The sequence below is a fragment of the Cryptotermes secundus genome, unplaced genomic scaffold, assembly GCF_002891405.2.
Source record: "Cryptotermes secundus unplaced genomic scaffold, Csec_1.0 scaffold19, whole genome shotgun sequence".
In the NCBI taxonomy this organism is placed as follows: Eukaryota; Metazoa; Arthropoda; class Insecta; order Blattodea; family Kalotermitidae; genus Cryptotermes; species Cryptotermes secundus.
Window position 1 is genome coordinate 1,472,792 of NW_019729897.1, and position 22,198 is coordinate 1,494,989.

The 22,198-nt window shown below is 36.9% G+C and overlaps 1 protein-coding gene across 5 annotated transcripts in view; it reads right to left on the minus strand.

Moving 5' to 3' along the window:
* LOC111865697 (protein MMS22-like) overlaps positions 1–22,198 on the minus strand; it is a 37,967-nt gene that overhangs the window by 12,318 nt on the left and 3,451 nt on the right. For 4 of the 5 annotated variants that reach the window (XM_023853920.2, XM_023853919.2, XM_033751931.1 and 1 more), the window contains 10 exons: positions 15,567–15,789; positions 15,044–15,196; positions 11,791–11,941; positions 11,394–11,618; positions 10,154–10,267; positions 9,135–9,347; positions 6,407–6,639; positions 5,329–5,605; positions 3,493–3,607; positions 789–953 (listed from right to left, as the gene is read on the minus strand). In XM_023853920.2, coding sequence (XP_023709688.1) covers positions 789–953; positions 3,493–3,607; positions 5,329–5,605; positions 6,407–6,639; positions 9,135–9,347; positions 10,154–10,267; positions 11,394–11,618; positions 11,791–11,941; positions 15,044–15,196; positions 15,567–15,789 — 1,869 coding nt within the window. The remainder of the gene's footprint in view (positions 1–788; positions 954–3,492; positions 3,608–5,328; positions 5,606–6,406; positions 6,640–9,134; positions 9,348–10,153; positions 10,268–11,393; positions 11,619–11,790; positions 11,942–15,043; positions 15,197–15,566; positions 15,790–22,198) is intronic. The other variant, XM_023853921.2, reaches the window with a different exon arrangement.

A 22,198-nucleotide genomic window follows, 5' to 3' on the forward strand; every position in this document is an offset into this window, starting at 1 on the left:
CTGGGGCAGACTTAGCCTCTAACAGAATTGAGTAATAGGAATCTTCCTCTGGGGGGGGGGGTTTAAGGGCAGCCAGATTGTAAGGCTGGCAATCTTACCAACATCTGTGAGCCGACTGCCTATAGAAGATGTGAGAGCCTTGTCGTCTCACAAACCTATGGGCCTGCATGGCCTGTTACAGGAATAGCTATCTTTACATATATTTTTGTGAAGGGGACATAAAACAGATCAGTGGTACTTTACAGTACAACTTCATACATAAATAGAATTATATGCTTTTGGCAGTTGTCTTTATAACAATGGTTTAGCACCCTTCTCTGCCACAGCACCATAAATCAATAATACAAAATTACATCACTGGAAATGTGATTATGGCAGGTATTATGAAAGTACCAAACATTTGATGCACTATGTACACAATTCCCAAAGTTATTACTGTAAACTGTCTTTGTTGAATGGACTCAACTCACTTCCTATATGAAGACTCTTAATGACAGGAAAAGGCTCAAGAACATTCAAGTAGGTACAATGAATGAGAGGATTGGGAAGGAAGATGTGGCCAGTTTCAGTACATTACCCCACTATTAATATGCATGAACTACAAAAAAAATCAGAGTTACAGTAGTTAGTGACACAGTCAAGATTTGAATGAAGTGCCTCCTGACTATAAAGCAGGTGTATAAACTGCCTCAATAAACTGTTTTGTGGGATCAGAAAGGTAAGAAACATTAAAGCTATGAGAAATATCACTTTTATTTACTTCAAAACTAAATAGTTTATGAACTTACCTATAAGGGAGTGTTCAGAGAGCTGCAAGGTTGGACTGACATCTATGATATCTTGAATTCCTTCAACAAAAGTTCTCATAAGCATCACCGAGTTCCCACTTTTGTGGGTGCATAATTCCATCCCAATAGATTGCAAAGGCAAAGCTATATCTGCAATGTCCAACCCTGCAAATTGCAAGTATAGAAATACTTTTATAAAATGTAATGTAATGTTTGATTTGAAGTTCTTATGGCCGTGGATATCAAGATTACAGTCTTCTGTAACGTGACAGCATGCAGTTTGATAGATCTGATACCAAGAGTTCAGAGGAACCCAATGCCCCAATCTTTAGAGTTGAAAAGCAGTCTTCGGCCCTGGAGATGAAAGCAACAGGTTACTCCAAAATGACGGTATCCATGTACCACACTACATGGTGTCACATTCTAGGACACCATAAATAAGTAGGAAGATGGTAATATATTCGTCTAAAACACTAGGCGTTTGTTGAATTGCAGGATGGTACAATCAGGAAGAACATACTCTAAATCAGCTGTGTCAAACATGCGGCCCCTCAACTTTTAGAGCTAATTGATATTAAAATCAATATTAAAATTTTAGTAGAAATATTTTTTGTAAAGACAATTTTCCAACAGACCAGAAGACATGAAGTCTCATGCAGACATAAATTAGCAGGCTGCAGGAAAAGTGATTCTGAGAATTGCAGAAGGGTTTGTCCAACTAACAGTTTGTAAAGTTCGTGAAGGACAAACTATCGTATTTCAGAAGGTTAATGCACTAAAATCCGCACAGCCTCACCACCCCAAGTATTTCCAATAATCCCTTTTGGAGGCATAGTAAGAATGCAAGGAGGGTGGCAACTGACAGACAAGTGCAAGGGATTTTTACCTTCAAAACTAGCTTGCAACCCCCAGACAACGTCTAATGGGCTGCTAGCAAACTTTCACTTTTATGACCATTGAGACAAGATACACCTTCCTACTAGTCTGGTAGTCTCTTGTACATTGTCATTCAGTTCATTTTCACACAGCGACAGGTGCTGATGTTACATTGTGATAAACGTGTAAGGGTTACAATTAAACATTAAATTAACAACTACGAGTTTTCTTGTATATGTACAGTAACAGTACAGGGCAATGTCGCTTTCAAAAAATTCAACTAGCAGAAAAAGAACTACTGAAAGTGAGTGCCTTGTTTTTGAAGAAAAATGGGAAATCGCTTATTTCTGTTGTGAAATAGAAGGTAAAATTACATGTTTGATTTGTGGGCAAAATATAAGTGTTCCACTTTAGGTAATTATATTGAAATTGTTCCTAAATAATAAATAGAATTAAATTTCCTTGTATCAAAATGTAATGTATATTTATATTTTGAAGCGTGGCCTTGGACTATTATTTATAGGACTGAGGTGGCCCTCTGTACAAGTTGAGTTTGACATGCCTGCTCTAAATGTAATGTAATGTTGAGGGGTGAGAACTTACTGAAATGGAATTACAACAGTGGCACACCACATGTAGATGTTCAGAAGTATGCCAAAAACACTGCAGCTCTAACATTTTGTATGGGTTGAAAAACTGCAAGCAACTGTAGTAATATTTCCATAATTGACCATATGGTCGAAACTGTTTCAATAGCTTAAATCTGAATAAACTCTTCAGTTATTAAACCATACATACGAACAAAACAACAAAAGTTGACCAGTTCTGAACAAATCTGAGCTATTCAATAACCTGTGGACAGTTAATTTTGATTCTGAATTAAATTAGTAGTTTCTCTGAATTTTAATTAATTGTAATCTCAATTATTTCACAACAGTGTTTCAACCTCAGTTGATTGCATGACATTATTGGCCAGAGAAGCAGAATCACTATCTTGATGTAATGCATTACTGGAAGCGCCACATCTCAAGTGGTTAGTCGCTGGCTTCCCACCACAGCAGGCTGGGTTCGATCCCGGGGCTGGTCAAGTGGGATTTGTGGTGGACATAGTGGCGCTGGGGCGGGTTTCCTTCCGAGTACTTCGGTTTCCCCTGCCAATCTTCATTCCACCAAATTCTCCATCATCATAATCACCCAGGACAGGCTACAATAGGCCAATCAGTGGCCGCCGTGCCAAGTGGACCCAGCTGAACTCCACCCTCCACTAAGCGAATTAAAAAAAATAATGCATTACTACTTGTTCAGCTCGTGAAATTTGTCATGCTTAGCAAACTTGATGTTACAAAAGCAGGTGAAGACAAATGACCGAGGGTGTTCCTATCCTGTGGGTAGGTTTGTTAAAATTAGCATTTGAACATTTCCAAATTCTAATTCCTACTTCTAAATGGAATAAAAACCATAACTGTTGCACTAAAAATTGAATTAATTACTGGTAAATATACCTGTCTATAATTTCAATAGAACCAGCAAATTACTTTGTTTTCCATCCCCATAAATATATAAAAACTGTAACATGTAATTACGGTTATCAAGTTTCATGTCTAAACGATATTTCACCACCACCAACAGACCATTATCACATATAAAATTGGGTGAACATATTATTTTACTACATATTCACAAAATAATTTATGTTTACTCATTTTATGTCTGATATTAATTATACAAAACAGTTTTTATATGTTGACATGGGCATAAAATAATTCACCTCCACTTGCTAGTGATTTATTTTAATATTACAGTACTAACTCCAATGCTGTTACCTCACCTCTTTCAACATAGAGTTGCATCAAAGCAAAATTAAGCTTCAAAATGACATGTTGACGATTGAGGTCAATTGACCCTATGGGCAACAAGCTGAGTAGATCTTGAAGCTTCTTACTCTGAAAATGACATTATATATTAATTTCAGAGGAATGGCAATTTGGCTTGGATCTGTGGTGTGTTATCTACCTTCTTTTCTCCCACATTACAACCTATAAATATATATCTCCATCTGTCTTAACCCCTTAAGTCTGTGGTGCATAAATATGAGGTGTTATCAGAAAGTTCCTGAACTTTTATTTTTTGTAACTGCCCAAGTGAAAGATGATGACAGGGAAGGCCAAGGTTACATTTCCACAAGCCTATTGCATCCCTTGAAATGCTCCGTGAAGCTTTTGGAGAACATTCTTTAAGCCAGACAGCAGTTTTTTAATGGAATTCAAGTTTCAAGGCTGGCCAAGTGTCTGCTGAAGATGATGAAATGCTCAGGGTGACTAGGCACCAGCAAAACTAAAAATGCTGAAAAAACTTGAAAACTCATCCATGAAGACCATCACTGAACAATCCATGAGCTAGCAGACACCACTGGGATCAGTTATGGAGTTTGCCAGAGGATCTTAATAGTTAATTTGAACAGACCTGCACTGCTCGTTCATCACAACATACCCACCCACACATCCCTGAAAACCACAGAGTATGGGACTAACAACATGGTTATTGTTCCACATTTTCCTTACTCGCCAGACTTAACCTCCTGGGACTTCACTTTGTTTCTCAAATTGAAAATGAAACTGTCGGGACGATATCTTGAAACAGCGTCTGACATCCGAAGGGAATTGCAAGAGGTACTCAACAGCATTAAGGAAAATGACTTCCATGGTGCTTTTGAAGCGTGGGAAAAATGATGGGTTTGCTGAATATGTTCCAAAGGAGACTATTTTGAAGGAGATGGCAGCCAAAATTGAGTAAGTCAAGCCAGCATTTCTTTTTTGACCTACTTCAGGAACTTCCAAATATATAAGTCTGAAACAATGTAACTGCCATAAACAGAATACAAACTCTGGAAAATCCTTAGGAAAGAATGTTTTGTCTATTAGCTGATACAAAATTCTATTTGAACAAGTAGGCAACAACCTGCAAGCCGCTTATTAGTACGAAACTGCAAATCAGTGCTTATGTACCAAGTTTTTCACACATCCACTACACTACAATCAATATATCAAGAAAGCTTTATAGCTCATATTCTCTCATTCATGATGTAATTGTCATGCTTTCCATTCTCTCACAGGCAATGTTTAAAAAAAGCAAGGTGACTCAAGTGGTAAAGGCTTCCGGCTTGCATGTGGGAAATAACTGGTTAAAATCTCAGCCACTTCCTTCCACATCTGTCCCAATTCATTATTTGCTATTATTCAATCATTCAACATTACAGACACCAAGCACTGACAGTGTGACTCAATAAACCATAAACAAAAAAATTAAAATGATTATGTATAACTGGTGACAATTCCTAACTGTCAATTCAGCACATAAAGTGAGCAAGTGGCTGCCACTTCTGCTGCATATTAGAGAACTGCATTTCTTTCAACAAATGGAGCTTGGTCACTGTCCTTTCATCCACACACAAAAAACTTACTACTTCTTCTCGGTTCACAGTTGAGCAAACACAAACATCATGCTGTCTACCTACTTCAGTCAACAGAATGCCACACCTAAAGCAGTTCACTTGCGCAAACTAACACACACAAGTGTCACCATAAAGCAAAGTTCTGAAATACCAATATTCTTACATACTACACATATTACAGTAACAGTTATTTTATAGCTGATATATACTTACCACTTCTTGCAAATCCACAGTCAGAGCCAATGTAAGAAACAGAGAAACAAAATGGTAGAGGCCCAACTCAGTAAGAGCAAGCAGTTTGTTGGGCGAGAACTTTGAGTATATACGCCCCTTCATATGATGCCAGTGTCGTTGCTGGCCGTGACTCACGCAGCACATGAGATGCTTGCCAAGTAAACACAGGAAAAGACTGAAACTATCCTCATCCTGGGCTGCTTCAGAAACTTCCAGTCGAGATTTCACCTGCTGCAATAATCCTGCACCTGTTTTACTGACCCACCACAGAACATTTCAAATTATCAGGTAAACCACATTGCTCAAAAATCCCAACTTATAAGTAAACTGGATGGCAGAGAGTCAGAACTCTTCTATTCAGTACAACAAAGCTTCTTAGGGAGAGCATTTTAGAAGTCACCTAACTCATCAGCAAATAAATTTGTCCTGAAGTACACAGGGAAAAAACTAAATAAGTGGAACCATAATATTCAACAAACTCATAATATAACAGCTGAAAGTGTTTAATCATGTTAAGGAGACTGAAATTGATACAGCTGAGCCATTAGTATTTCAGCCTAGTTCCTCTGAGGTTGAAACTGCTATTGAACAGTTTAAAAATTATGTAATCAGATACTGATATCCAGCAGAACTGATCCAAGTAGGAGAGAAATATTACATTCCAAGATCCACAAATTTATTCATTGTACTCAGAGTACGAAAGAATTGTCACTACGATGGATGAACTTTATTATGTACCTAACAATGAAATTGGTGATTTAAGTGATTTCAGTATCAACAGTGCAGCATGACATTATTACAATGAATATGAGAATAAAGTTATCTCTATGCCTAGGTACCATGTCACACTAAGTGGTTTGTTTCATGCGTCAGTCACTTCCTCCCCGAAGAAACAGCCCCAGGTAACAACAAAAAATGGAGGACAGTAGCTGTAATAATGTAAATTAAAAAAAAAACACACACACTTTCCAGAAACTTTCACTATTTCAGGTTTTTGTTCAGGTGAACACAATATTAGGTATTTATGCAAATAAACAGATTATAAATTATCCTTTACCTCATAATAGCTATTGTGTCTAGGGCTGCACCGGGTATAAAAAAGGCACTATTGAGCCGGCGGTGATAATACTCCCACAGGATCATAACAGGTTCACTTCTTGCCTCCCACCATTCTGTTACAAGTGCAGTCACCAATCGAACTATGACTCTCAACTGCACCTCTGTCACAGTGCTGTCAGCAGACACACAGCTCTTGAGAGCTGCTTCAAGCTGAGGGTAATTACTCTCCACCTGACATTAAGAACACATGACTTATTCTAGGGCACCTCAGCCACACAATGCATGAAATTCATGTGTAATGTTTTGTTAGCTTCACTGGTCCATAGATTATTTAACCTTTAAGAGCTGAGCGACGCCATATGGCGTCATTAAAATAAAGTCAAGGGGACGAATGACGCCATATGTCGTCCCGCAGTCCACGCGTGCGGCCGGCTTTTTAAAATCTAATTTTAAGTTATAAATTCTTTTTCTACTTATATGATTTTTGGTCACCAGCTTTATAAGTTGTCTCTCTTCACACCTGCGTCGTCTAACGGAATGTTGGCTTCATGTGGAAATCTTGGAAACATCCGGAAATGCACAGCCCCACATCACACTTCATGCACTTTATCCGGATGGTTCTTCGTTTCCCACGCGAAGAGCACACTCGACACCTCAATTTCGAAGTAGAGGAAGTCGGCCAGTGCTGTTGTTTGGCTTCCTCTATTCGAAATGACCCCGATGAAACGGCAGGGGTTCGACCCCTGGGCCGTTGAGGGCAAAGTGGACCCCTTCCAGCATGTTCCGCACAAGAGCGAGACGAAATTCTCTGTGTGACAACAGGATGTAACTGTTCAGATCCAGGAGATGGAAAAATAGTTTATTTGTCCATTTCCAGGTTCGACGACAGATGCTATAACTCTTTGCCACAGTTTGCCCACAGCTCCACCTGAATAATTATTCACACTCCTCGTCACGCTGGTGTGGTGGTCCCCAGGTTGCCGACAAAGATGATGGTTCTTCATCGACTTCAATTTCTGATTCACTTTCTTCCTCGCAACTCTCAGAGTCATCGCTACAACAGTCTGAATCGGGGTCATTTATAAGCTGATTCTCAATTTCAGCGTCTTCCAAATACTAGGCCATGGTGGACAGCTAAACACAACGCTAGCCTTGAACGTTCTGACACTGCTTGGCTATATTTCAAAACAGACTACTTCTTGTTTGGCTATACGAGATAAAACACAGTCAGTGTTTCTGCGAACGATTAGACATCGCCCACACTCGTTCAAACCGAAAGGAACCTACGAACTGGAGAATGATGAACGAAGTGTAAACATCCGACCCTGTAGCAACACAAGCCATAGTTAGAGCATGATGTCACCAGCAGGCATTCAGACTGCAGAAATGTTTTGTGCAGAAACTGTATGCATTTTTGTGCACAGACGTTCAAAATTGAGGGAAAAATTATTTTTGGCATCAGTGTAAAATTTTTTAGAGATTTTAAAATCGGTAAATTACAATAACTGATTCTATATTCTTTCTAGATAAATGCAGCGTTTATTTCGTTCGTTTATCAGAAAAATTGTAGAAATCACAGCATTTTGAGTAACATGATTACAATTTTTATTACTCTACAATGACGGGCATTTAAATTAAATCCATCCCTGCTGCCACTACCGGAATTTAAATGGCCGTCTCTTAAAGGTTAATGGAGTATACTGATTGCAGGTATGTCAGGTAAAAGGTAAAGTTATCTCTGAACTTCATTTAATTAAGCATACAAAAATGTACGGATGAGTGGAAGTGTATCATCTTTAACTTCAGCACCAAATGGAGGTGAGTGGTCAGCGCTTCACACTCCTGCCACCTTACCCCCAGTGCTCACTGTACTGGGGGGGGGGCACACGGTAGCACAGTTGGTTGAGGCACTAAGCTACAAGCTGGAAGGTCACAGGTTCGATTCCAGATGAGGTCATTCGATTTTCCAATTTACCTAACCCTTCTAGCCAAACTATGGACCTGGGGAGGACTCAGCCTCTAACAGAACTGAGTACCAGGAGTCTTCCTGGGGTAAAAGGTGGCCAGCATGTAAGGCTGACAACCTCATTACCATCTGTGAGCAGACTATGCAGAAAATATGGAAGCCTTGACATCTCACAGTCCTATTGTCCTCCACAGCTTGTTACAGGGATAACTTTACCTTAATGTACAGGAGGTTGGATATGAAGAGTGTGGCTTTGCTTCCGAACATTAAGTATAGTACTTACAGTCTACATAATACAACCCTTAAGGACCGACAGCCATCAATATGTAATATATAAATTATAGAATATGATGTTCATCTATTCATTTTTTAGATGATTTACTGTACCTCCTTGCATCCCATATAAAGCAGACTTTCAAGAAAAGGAACATGACTGGTAACACTATCAACTAAGCTATTTTTACACAAGAGCTTACACAGAGCATCCTACTTTGCTTGTTACATCACCACCAGTGAAGTATGTGGACCAGAATTAAGACATCTTATAAATTACATGGTGCAGATCCAACCTTGAGAAACTGATAGTCAAATAACTGATCAAAAAATTCCTCACCTTTTATTAAAAAAAAAGAAAGAAAGACAGAAAAGAGCCTGCAACTGGGCCATATCCTCCTCCAGTTCAATCTACAATATGTCATGATACCACACCTCTTTAAGAGTCATTTTAATATTATCCCAACAATTATCAATTAATACTTACCCTTCCACTGCCAGTACCAACATACTGTCCCTCCTCTGTGTAGCCATTCAACTGGGCTAAATGAACCAGTAACCAAAGACAGAAGCTCACTCGATCTGTGCAAGTATATTCTTCTGGTAGACTCAATGCAGAACAGTTGTAGACTGATGTATTACTTAAAGATTTCTTCCCCAGTACAACATCCAAGAGTTGGTTCAGATATGACCAAAAAGACTGAGGAAAATAAAATAAAAAGAAATTCTATTTGTCAGTTTCAGAATTCTATTAAGAGAATATTACTTTAGTATGTAAAATAATTGAATAATGATGCATAACCCTTTTAGTCCAAACAATTATAAAACATACATAAGACTGTGTATTTCTACGGGTAATATTTGTGGTCATTCTTAATCACCATTATACAAAAGAATGTAAAAATGAAATTCTTCACCCATCTACAGGAAACATAACTTAGATTATGCAGTTATATAGAACCTACTATGCCCCTTTCTCAACTTAGTACATATAAAATTCCTGCCATAACAGCAGCCAGATGTACTGACCATCACAGCCTCCTAGAGTTCTCTAACAGTAACAGGTGACTTGTATATTGTATTCCTCAGTGTATACGAAGCACCAATGTATAAGAGAGATTTGGTGCATGTGATGCATACTGGTTTCAGAAGGAGAAATTATGACTTTTCTTTTGAACTGCACAACAGTATAGGATGCAATGTAATTTTCAGGTCCATTTTTGAAGAAAATGAACATATCTTACATATCACAAACTAAAGTAAGTCAAAATTATAAAATTCCTTGTTAGACAATATCCTGAACTGCTCGCTTCATCCCTCACAGGTCCAAACACTGGGAAAATAATAGAGAAACCCAGTCGATATATGTGCATATGATACAGAAAACAAAATACTCTTCCCAAAGGGAACACAATGCAACATATTTTAACAGCAGCACACTTAGCATTCTATAATCAATAGCTTAAAGAATTAGTAATTGTTAAACACATGAGACTAGTAACTCACTTTCCCATGTTCCACCTCATGGAGTCTGTCAAGAAATAACTGAAGCATTAACCATAATTCCCTAACACATGTACAGCTGAAAGGAGTCTTCTTCAATGATTCATTTAATGACATCTGAAACAAAGAATCATCACTTGTGATCACACATTGGACCCAGAAAAGAAAAGGCAAAGCTATCCCTGTAACAGGCTGTGAGATGTCGAGACTCCCACATCATCTCTGGACAATCGGCTCACAGATGGCAATAAGGTTGTCAGCCTTATGCACTGGCCACCCTTTACCCCCACCCCCCGCAACCTCCCAGCTTATAGCAGTGACTCAACCAACTATGCTATTGTGTGCCCCACACTGTACCAAGTATTCATGAATAAATAAAATGACCCTTTACATATAGTTGAGTACATGCAATTTACAGTGAACTAACAAGCACTCTAAGGCCGCGCCATAGCTCAAGCGGTTAGTCGCTGGCTTCCCACCGCGGTGGCCCAGGTTCAATCCTGGGTCTGGTCAAGTGGGATTTGTGATGAACAAAGTGGCGCTAGGGCGGGTTTTCTCCGAGTACTTCGGTTTCCCCTGCCAATCTTCATTCCACCAAATTCTCCATCATCATAATCACCCGGGTCAGGCTACAATAGGCCAATCAGTGGCTGCCATGCCGAGTGGCCCCAGTTGGACTCCATCCCCTTCCAAGCGAATTAAAAAAAAACAAGCACTCTATGGACTTGATTTTTTTATATATCAGAATTTTCATACTTCCTCATACATTACATTTGAAACTCTATTTACATTTATCCTGAACTGAATCGATAAGAATAACTTGTTAAATCTTTCTACTTCATTTAAAGATACTTCCTAGTCAGTGACCATACTTTCTGATAACAAATTTATCAACTCACAAAATTAATCGGTAACCTTTATGCTGAATAGTAAAACCTCTAAGAACTTCTAAAGGCCTCAAAAATTTAATTTTAAAGCACAAGATAAAAAATACCACATTGTAAAACGAGTTTCTGCATCATTCTGACATAAAAGGAGAGTATAACTGGGAACATCTTTCTGAAAAATAATGTGCATTGTTAGAGTAAACATATATTAGAGCTTTAGATCTGCTCTCAGAGAAATACACTTTAAGAACAGTTTCTATGGTCAATCTATACATTCCAGCTCTAGATCCCAGTCTATGCTGAATATCTATGTAGTGATACTTGACAGCTGCAGTTACTAGACATTTTGCTCTTACCCTTTCAAATTTGGTGACTGCAATTACAATGAGGTCTGACAGCAGAAGCAAAACTTGCTCTTCTAGTATATTCTTATCTATCAGTTTGTGATCTTTACTGTTCTGTTGATAATCGTCCAATGTTATATACAAATTCTGACACTTCACCAGTTGGTGCAATATTGTAAGGTGGTACCATCGAAGGTCCAGATGTGCATGGAACAGGTGATAAGAAGCTTGTGAGCACTGGAACATGATGCAGGAGAGAGACCAAAGATACAATTTATATTACAATATACACTTTTATGAGGAACTAGAATACATATTTAATCTTTAACAATTTTGTCAGAGGAAACTTCAATGTAAAATTAGAACAGCAAAGTACTAACAATGACATTACAGAAGTCCTTTCTCTTACCTTGTTACCATGGGAACTTCCTGAATGCATAATAATGTAATCTGGAAGGTCCCTCATGCTGCGTAGCAAGAGTCTCAGTGCAAAGAGATTTTCAGAAAGAGATGTGATCAGATTACCCAGCAACCAGATGCTATTCTCATCAGCAAGAACTCTGCATAAAAACAATTATTTCCATAATTCTCCAATTCTTATTTTATAAGGAACAAATACGTGAGTTCATTTCATCTCCACACAACAAGGGTAGAAAGGTACACTCCAAACTAAAGTACACTTTTTATAATATTGTCACCTGTTGGGTGTATAACACGCGACAAGTAACTTCACGCCTTCTTTGATATAGTGAATTTATTGAATACTCGCTCTTACAATCACACAGTTTACAATCTCACAATTACTGCTATCTGCAGTATCACAATTACTTCTCTTGTTTCCATTCACTGCGAAGAGTGCTAGACTGTAACTGGATGGTTAATCGTTACTCACTAGTAACTGGCTCAATCCTCACTGACTAATCACTCACTAATCACTTACTGCTAAATAGTGTTCGCTGCGCCTTATTTAGCCTCGGCATGGACAACACAGAAAACAGTTACGTGATAGGTACCACTGTTCCTTAACGTCTTGTTTACCGATTGCCTAGAAACAGTCGTTGCACGGACTCCCCTGTTGCGTGACGCTGTGTTTACAAGGCATTGCTGGGCAATGCTACTGAGAGGTGTTTATTGCTGCATAGCAACCACGGTGTCCCCTGTTACATCACTGCAGGGGAGGGGTACGGGGTGTTTACCAAGCATTGCGCTGTCACATCACAATATGTTCTTTGTAATTTTGTATATCACACTAGCCTTCATGTTTATTTATGCCTAACATAAGGTCCTCCTGCATATACAAATCTGTTTCCACATCCACATGACAACTTTTCCTCTGCCACTGCTCAAGAAGTCAACTGAACAGTTAGAAAATAGCATATTTCATAAGGGAAAAGATTATGAGTCAAAGTTAGTGATGGAATACAACTCAGGATTGAGAAAAACAAACAAAACACTAGTGGTTATTGTTGTTGTTGTTGTTGTTGTTGCTGTTGCTAGGAAGACAATGGGAGAAGAGAAGAATGGGACATATTTGATTCCAGTGACAATGAAAAAAAAAATTAGTGTATGTTCCAGCAGGTTGACACAAGCTCTGAAAATAGCACATGTAGAAGGTAAAGGTACAGTTGTTCCTGTGCTTATTTAATTAAGCACCATGCCATGAGGACACACAGAGGAGTGGGATGAATAGCTCCACCATCCTGGCCTCAAAAGCAGATGGAGGTGAGTGGTCAGCTTCCCCAGCCACTTTACCCCATGGAAAGAGCCCCCATTGGATATGAATCAACAAAGATAAAATAACAACTGCATGTTACCAGAATGCCCAGAATGCCCAGGATATGTCTGAACCATGAAAAATGAATTAATCTCTGCTATCAGGGCTCAAATGCACCAATTCAATTTCAAGAGGCAGTAAAGTTTAGTGTCAAGAAACGGGCCTAGTATACACTTTGTCAGTTATTCATACTCCAAAGTAAGTCACTGCAACTGTATTCAAATTATCAAGAGAGACCCCATATATCAGTATTTAAGCACAATACAATGCCAGGAAAGAACTTTTGGAAGAAAAACATAGCAACCATACAAAATTATGTCTATACATTTATCTTCAGTACAGATGATTAGAAGAATCTGGCTTCAAAAGAAATATATCCTGTGAAATTTGGAAGGAGGGGAACCAAAAATTAGATTCTAATGGGAAATACATGCTGTGTGACTGTGTATGTGTACTGTTTAGCAAGTCAGATTACACAACACGATGGAACAGTGTGAGCTTCATAATTTATACTTTACACCAAATACAATTCAAGTAATTAAGGAAGTCAGGGGAAGGGGAGAGTGGATAAACATGCTGAGTGGAAGAGACACGTTTGGACAGTGAGGTGTCATAATCCAGGAAGGCGTCTACACTTCAATCTGAAACATTCAAACACCTAAGGAGATGGAATGGGTACTATGCAAACATTCATAACTTTGATTATTTTGGACACCAGTGTATCTACCAGTATCATGGCTAATGTTGTGCCGCACAGTGATTGCCTAACCTCCCTCTGCGGTCACCTGTAGAAGTCTCTCACCGGCTCAGGGACCTGAAGGGTACAGTGGCAATATTTATGCAGACATTCTTAATTACACAAATTCACGAAATTTATATGGATATATATATATATAAAACAATATAAGTATTTACATAAGTGTGTGGGTTACAATAATACAAAGGTTAGGATAGGGTTAGTCTTTCCCCAAGACAGTCTTACTAGTCCCGTAGTTCGGAACACATGATGATCTCATTTTATGTAGTGTTTCACTAACTTACTCTACCTGGCTAAAATCCATGGCCATCCAGCCTCTGGTCTTAGTCTCCGTTTGACATGTCTTGCTTGATTGTGATTTACACAAGAATGTTCCCTCTTTCCTTCTTAATAGCGTAGCACACTGAGTCACGCCTTACTAGTGCTTTCGTGACCTGACTAATAAAATCGTGAATAAACCTAATTCTAAACATTTCGTAAATGATAGTTCTGGACCGTGGCCAACCATGAACAAGTATTAACGTATCGTCTACTGGACAGCTATTACGCCCATCTCAACTAGGACTCCAGCTCACTCAGGCAGCTCCGCCATTCTCTCCGGGCGGCGTGCCTCGCACCTCAACATGTGTTGTGGCCCCCACGGCTCTAGTGACTTTTTCCTAATCATCCCTTCTGTCCCATGCCCCAAGATATTATGCCTTATGGAAACTTGGGAGTGCTTCTGTTCTCGTGGAACATGTACGAATCGATGATTCACATTGGCTGAATTCTCTTCTGTTCCAGCAACTTGCCCATGTTCGGTCCTTCTGACTGTCTCACAAATTTCTCCGCCATGCTGGGAAGCGGCTGACTAACGGAAACGAATACCACTCCTGTTTCCTGTTATTCATCCGATTATTCATCAGTCTTAACTCATACACAATTTTCTTAATTTCTAAAACTTAATAAAATAATTTGAAATAACCAAAACCCTACCTAATAACCATGGGCACAACACTAATTTGTAAAAATAATCCACTCATGGATAATAAAAGGCCTACTGTACATGCTTCCTATTTTCATATTTATTTTTATGTCAACTGCTCAGATTATGAACTAATTTAAATAACTAAGATTTTGTACTTAACACACCTTGCAATATAACTGCGGGTGTATGCCATAAGCTCACAGATCTGTTTCCGGAGCTGCATGTAGTTATCTGTGCCAGGCTTCAAGGATGCTGGAACATTACTGGGTAAGTGAGAACTCAGCCTCAGTGCTGAATCCAAGATCATGAAATCTTTCCTGAAATATAGTGTGACAAGATGATGATGATGATGATGATGCAGAGCAAATTCCAAGACAAAATCTGACCAGTGTCATTATATTAAAAAAAAAGTTGAAAATCTTATGATTTTTATGAGTATTTACTCTGGGGATGTGCAAAAACCCCTTAACCACAGTCTGAGAACCATTTGACTAACAGAAACATGAAAGTAAGTTCTTTATCAGCAATGATGGCATAATTATAGAAACAGATGTTGCGAGCAAATTCATGTAACAATCTGTTTATTTCAAACTTATTTCTATGAATCAAGATCTGAAAAACATAATTTTTTATCCACTCTAAAGTTCACAATTTTGTGGGACTACTCATCACTATTGCTTTACTTACGTTGCTATCCGAAACAGTAATTTTGACTGGAACAGTAATGCTGAATCCTGATCAAAATTTCTGCCAAAAAGAACTACTGGATTCTTCAGTCTTTTCCAAATGTTAGTGTAATCTGCAATAATGTTCATTTCTCCTTTCATTATAAAACTATCTGGGTGAACTCTCATATCCCATTGGCTTGCTTCCCCTGCACATGTGAACCAGTTAAAGTGGATATTGTCACCTGCAATCCAAAACAATAAAGGTCTTTAACAACTTAGCAACATGCTGTCTCTGTAAATGTGAAACAAATTCTATCATCTACAACTTCATAGAAAAATAAATACAAACTTCATAAAATAAATTATTTCAAGTTATCGATTTAACATATACAAGCCAATTCAACTTCATAACACAATGAAACTTGCAGACTGTATTGTGCTGTGTTAGGAGACAGAATTTTGTCATTGCTGCATGTAGTTACCAGTGTACGTTACATAGAAGCTTAATTTGAAGCCAAAAATTCATGTTCTTTCTGTTACACTAGACTTTCCCTTAATCTATTTAAAGTTGCATCCTAGATGGCGCAGCAGAGCGTCAGCAGACAGACTTACATACCCACCCAAAGCGCCAACCTTACACAATGTAAGTACTGGCACTCTGACCAAGTAGGGCTGGCTTGATCCATGGTATCACATCTAACATGAATCTGGAAAATACTGTAGTTTGAATACAGAATTATCTTAAGGTGTTCTTCAATCGTTTCACATGAATGCCAAGATAGTACCTATTAAATACCTACAATGAACTTTTCCTAATTCACGATATATAATCAATCTCTCCACTCATTCAGTGTTCCATAATAATTCATTCAATTCATTGTTTATTTACATGCTTCGATCAACCACCCAAAGGTTAATTACAAAGTAAGCATGAGTAAAGAAGAACCAATCAAACACATACAGACAAACAAGGCACAGAATAACGCAACTTGTGTGATTCATACAATAATGAAAATGTAATATGTGCAAATCTGCCAACCATTATGCTGCAAGAAAAAAAGTTATGCATACTTTCACTGTAATCAACATTGCAAAAACAGCCATTTTTGAGCCACAGCCTCCTTAGAAGATTCTGCCAGATTTTTCTATTAAATCTGATCATTCGGCTTTTACTTCTTTGGATTTAACAACAATTTTTCCACAAACCTAGGTCATCAGCCTTGCATCCAACCCCCAAATTGGAGAACCATGTCTCTGTATTTATGTCCCCCTATGACAGGTATGACAGAAGAAGAATCTTTTTACCAGCAAATTGGACTTAAATTTGAGGAAGAAACTAGTGAAATGCTACATTTGGAGCATAGCTCTGTATGGGGCTGAAACATGGACACTTAGGGCAGTAGATCAGAAACATCTGGAAAGTTTTGAAATGTGGTGTTGGAGAAGGATGGAGAAGATCAGTTGGACCGATTATGTGAGAAATGAAGAAGTGTTAATTAGAGTCAGTGAGCAGAGGAATATCCTACACGAAATAAGAAAACGGAAGGCTAATTGGATTGGTCATGTTTTATGCAGAAACTGCCTTCTAAAAGAAGTTATCGAAGGAAAGATAGAGGGGCGGATAGAAGTGACAAGAAGACAAGGAAAAAGACGTAAGAAGATGCTGGATGACCTTGGGGACAGAAGAGGATACTGTCATTTAAAGTAGAAAGCTCTAGATCGCATTAAGTGGAGGAATTGTTTTGGAAGAGACTGTGGACGTGTCGTCTTGACAAATTACTGATGATGATGATGACAGGTTGGCCCAGTTATACTCCCAGGCACTTGGTTCCCTTTTTGTAGCCTTCTATGACTCATAGGGCTATGGTGGAGGTATTCTAACCCACCTCCACACTGGAAACATACTTTTGTACTGAATACAATTAATAATTAATTCAGATATACCATTGTGAAATATGATTAAGAGAAATATTGCTGGACCAACAGACCACTGGTTTCAGTGACTGAGATTAGCTCTTTCTAATAGGCTCAACAGAGTAGTGTCTCCCTCCTGAAGGCAGACACACATCCAGTTTCCAAAACTCTCTTTTTTTTAGAATATTGTAAGATGGCCATAGTAAAAAAAAACAGCTATCCCAAGTGCTACATATCATCATCAGAACCCTTTCAAACCAACAGGGGTTCTTTATGTCTGTAAACCTCATCACTACCATTGATGCCACTGCTTGTCTCAGCCTCAAATTTACAGCAGTAGTTAAACCTGTCCTGACCTTATGGGCATTGTTCGTTCATTCATTCATTCTTTATTATTCCATATATATCCATACAGGTTAACAAACCAGGATGTGGAAATAGTCCTTTTGAATACAGATACATCAACATGCATATACAAAATTGCACGAGTCAATAAAACAAAGACACTTACATCGATCTATAAATATAGATAATATTATAGGACAAAAGAATTTAATAAGATTTCATTTAATAGGCATACTTAAAAATAACCTATTATAACACTTGTATTTACACCATTTAATATAAAATACCCATATTAACTAAAACAAATACAGTCAAAAATTACACATCTATGATCCATTATGTTTATAATATCAGCATCATATTTAACTCCATAAACCCATACAGTATATACTTTAACACACTAAACCGTAGGATATAGAGGAAGTCACGGAACATGCAGTCATAAAAAGATTCTGTCAAAAATAAATATAAGATTAACAAAGAAATATAAATATTACAAGGTAACAATTTAAAGGATTATAAATATAGCTAATATTCTGAATTAATAAACGGATTTAACAATTCAACTTATCTAACTTTGTATATAAAAAGTTATCCACTATATAAAATGAAATGAAATTTTAATACCATATTAGCACATCTATTACCGCACTCAAGTCATGGAGAGTTCAATCATTTTATGAAAGTGTGCTAATTAATAGAGGTGCAACACACTAAATTACTTGAGCATAAAATACTACCAGTTTGTAATTAAGAGTCATAGAAGAAGAAAAAGATAAATAAATGACCATAAAATATAACAACGTTATTTATGCTGTCTAGGTGGCTATCTAGTTTTATACTTAAAAAAACTCATCAACAGTATAAAAAGAATGCTCATATAAAAATTTTTTAATGTTCTCTTAGAACTTTTAATGTCACATGCTAATACCTTAATAGTATCTGGAAGATGATTATAAATCTTGACACCTGCATAAGCAGGACTTTTATGAAACATTGTTAGATGAGTCGTTTGTTGGAAAAAATTGGAATTATTCCTAGTATTGAAACTATGAATTTCAGAATTTTGTCTGAACGAAGTTTTATTTGCAATCACAAACAGAGCCAAGGAGAATATGTACTGTGAGGCCAGAGGTAATATATTTAATATTTTAAAGAATTTTCTGCAGGAATCCCTAGGTCTAGCCTTCATTAGTATTCTAACCATTCACTTTTGAAGTTTAAAAATAACTGAGCTATGTGAAGAGGTTCCCCAAAACATCAATCCGTATGACATAACTGAATGAAAATATGCATGATAAATCATCTTAAGAGAGTTCAATGATACAAAAGGCAAGGAAATATTTTGTAATCAGTTAGTCTCCCAGATATTTTTATTGTTGGAAAGAGTTAAGGTTAAGCCTATAATCCTGGAACGGTACGATAAGGTAACTCAATTGGTTGTTCCATCAATTGACAAGTCCTCTTCGACACTGACTTCAACTTAGCGCAGTGTTAAACACAACAGGAAATTACCAGTAACTAGAAATAATGATTTTTTATGGAACATTTAAATGCCTACTCAGATTCCTTAGATAGTAGGACTTAAATATGCCTTAAGAATAATAATTCGATGAGTATTTTCCATCAAAATATCCGTGGTTTAAAGGAGAAAACTAATGAAATTATAAGTGCACTGTATCCTCGATCCCCACATTTGCTATGTCTATCTGAACATCACCTTGACTATACGAACTTATGTCATACCTATATTGAACATTATAATCTGGGTGCCGAGTATTGTAGGAAATCTATCAGGCAAGGAGGTGTATGCATTTTTGTACGTGACTCAATTAACTATCTAAATGTGAATTTAAATGCTTTTTGTAGAGATCAGGATCTAGAGATATGTGCAGTCAAACTTCTAATTCCATCTGTTAATATTTATGTTTTAGCCATATACAGAGCTCCAACTGGAGATTTTTCTTATTTTTTAAATGGTATTGAGAATGTTTTAAAGTCATTGTATAATACGAGTTCTGAATTTATTGTTTGTGGTGATTTTAATGTTAACTATCTTGATTAAAATAATAGGAGGAAGCAACTTGATGCTTTACTATCTTCTTTTAATCTTTTTAATACAGTCTACTTTCCTACAAGAATTTTTAATGGTTCTGCATCTGCAATTGATAATATTTTTGTGGATTTTAGTAGAATTGGAAACTACACCATAAATGCTTTTATAAATGGCCTATCTGATCACGATGGTCAAATTTTGTATGTGAACAACATTAACTTACAAACTTGTAGTAGCCCTCTGCAATTTGTAAGAATCTTCAGTTCATCTTCCATGAACGAATTTGCGATTCAATTAAGTTATGAAACTTGGAATGATGTCTTTACTGTTAATGACGTAGATACAATTTTTAACTCCTTTCTAAATACTTATTTACGTATTTTTTATTCCAGTTTCCCTAAAAAACTAATTAAGACTGATTCTAAATATAATCCCTGGATGTCAAAAGGTATCAAGGTATCATGTCAACATAAAAGAGACTTATATATAACCATGAGGAATAATAATGATCCTCATTTAAAAGCCTATTATAAAAATTATTGTAAAATCTTGTCTAGTGTTATTAGAACATCAAAAAATGGTATTATAATGGTTTGATTTCTAATGCTAATAACAAAGCTAAAGCCACTTGGAAGGTTATAAAATCAATATCTGGTAGGAATAATAATAAGGTGGACATACAGTTTCTAAATATAGATGGGAAACTTACGGACGATCACATGATGATTGCTGAGTCTTTAAACAAATATTTTCTAACTATAGCTGATAATATTAAAAGGGTAACGAATAGACATGTTACTGGGACTGATTCAGCTAATCATACAAAATATATGAATCAAGCCTTTATTAGACCATTCCCTAAAATTCACTTAAATCAGACTACGTATAAGGAAATTGAAAGTGTAATTGGGTCCTTTAAACCCAAATCCTCTAATGGATATGATGAGATCTCGGTTAAAATTTTAAAATGCAGTGCACCATTTATTAGTTCTCCACTAGCCTATATTTGTAACAGAGCCTTTGTAACTGGTGTTTTTCCCACCAGATTAAAATATTCAGTAATAAAGCCATTATTCAAAAATGGAGATAAAACCAATATGTCTAATTACAGACCGATATCATTAATGACATCTTTCTCCAAAGTTTTTGAAAAGATTATTTATATAAGAATGCACCGACATGTACTTAATAATAATATACTAGCTAAAGATCAGTATGGTTTTAGGAGTAAATCATCGACTGAAATAGCCACGTATGAACTAGTTAATGAAGTATTAAATGCTTTGAACAATGGTATGTTTGTTGGTGGTATCTTTTGTGATCTCAAAAAGGCCTTTGATTGTGTTAATCACGATATATTACTATCGAAATTGGAATTTTACGGCGTGGCTGATAAGGCTGGTGCTTTGATTAAGTCGTACCTTGCTGATAGGCATCAGAGAGTTGTTGTGAATAACGGTCTGAGGTACTCAGAATGGGGGGAAATTAAAAACGGAGTCCCCCAAGGTTCGATTCTGGGTCCTTTGTTGTTTTTGTTGTATATAAATGACTTGCCCTATATCATATCGAACAAGTCCAAACCCGTTATTTTTGCTGATGATACTAGCATAGTCATTACTAACCCTAGGTCTGCTGATTATGAATTCAAGGCTTCTTTAATATTTAAAAACATAAATGATGAAGATAATTCATTGTCATTAAATTTTGAGAAAACACATTTTATTGAATTTCTGACTAAGAACCGCCAGCCGATCATCATCATCATCATCATCATTTATTTACATTCCATAAATTCACTACATATAGGAGAAGGAATTAGTCATTGATAATACAAATAACATTACATAGAAATAATAATATAAATAACAATCTAATACATTCAATACCATAATCACAGTTGATTATTGGAGTCAAATTTACAATCAAAGTATTCTTCCAAAGAATAAAACGTGTTCATCAACAAAAATCTTCTTAAAACTATTTTAAAATGTTTAACATCTTGAGTCAGGTTCCTTATATTAGGAGGAAGCCAATTAAAAACCTTAATACCATGGTAATACCCTCCTTTCTGAAATACAGTCAACTTACATGTAGGATAATGGAATTTATTATTATATCTTGTATTCCTATTATATAACTCAGAATTTAACCTAAATTGATCTTTATTATTAACCACAAACATTGCAAGAGAAAATATATACTGAGACTGAAGGGGTAAATTTTCCAGTTCCCTGAACAATTCCCTACATGAATATCTGTTCCCAGAGTTCATTATAATTCTAATCGCCTTTTTTTGCAACCTAAAGATATGAATACTATAAGGGGAATTACCCCAA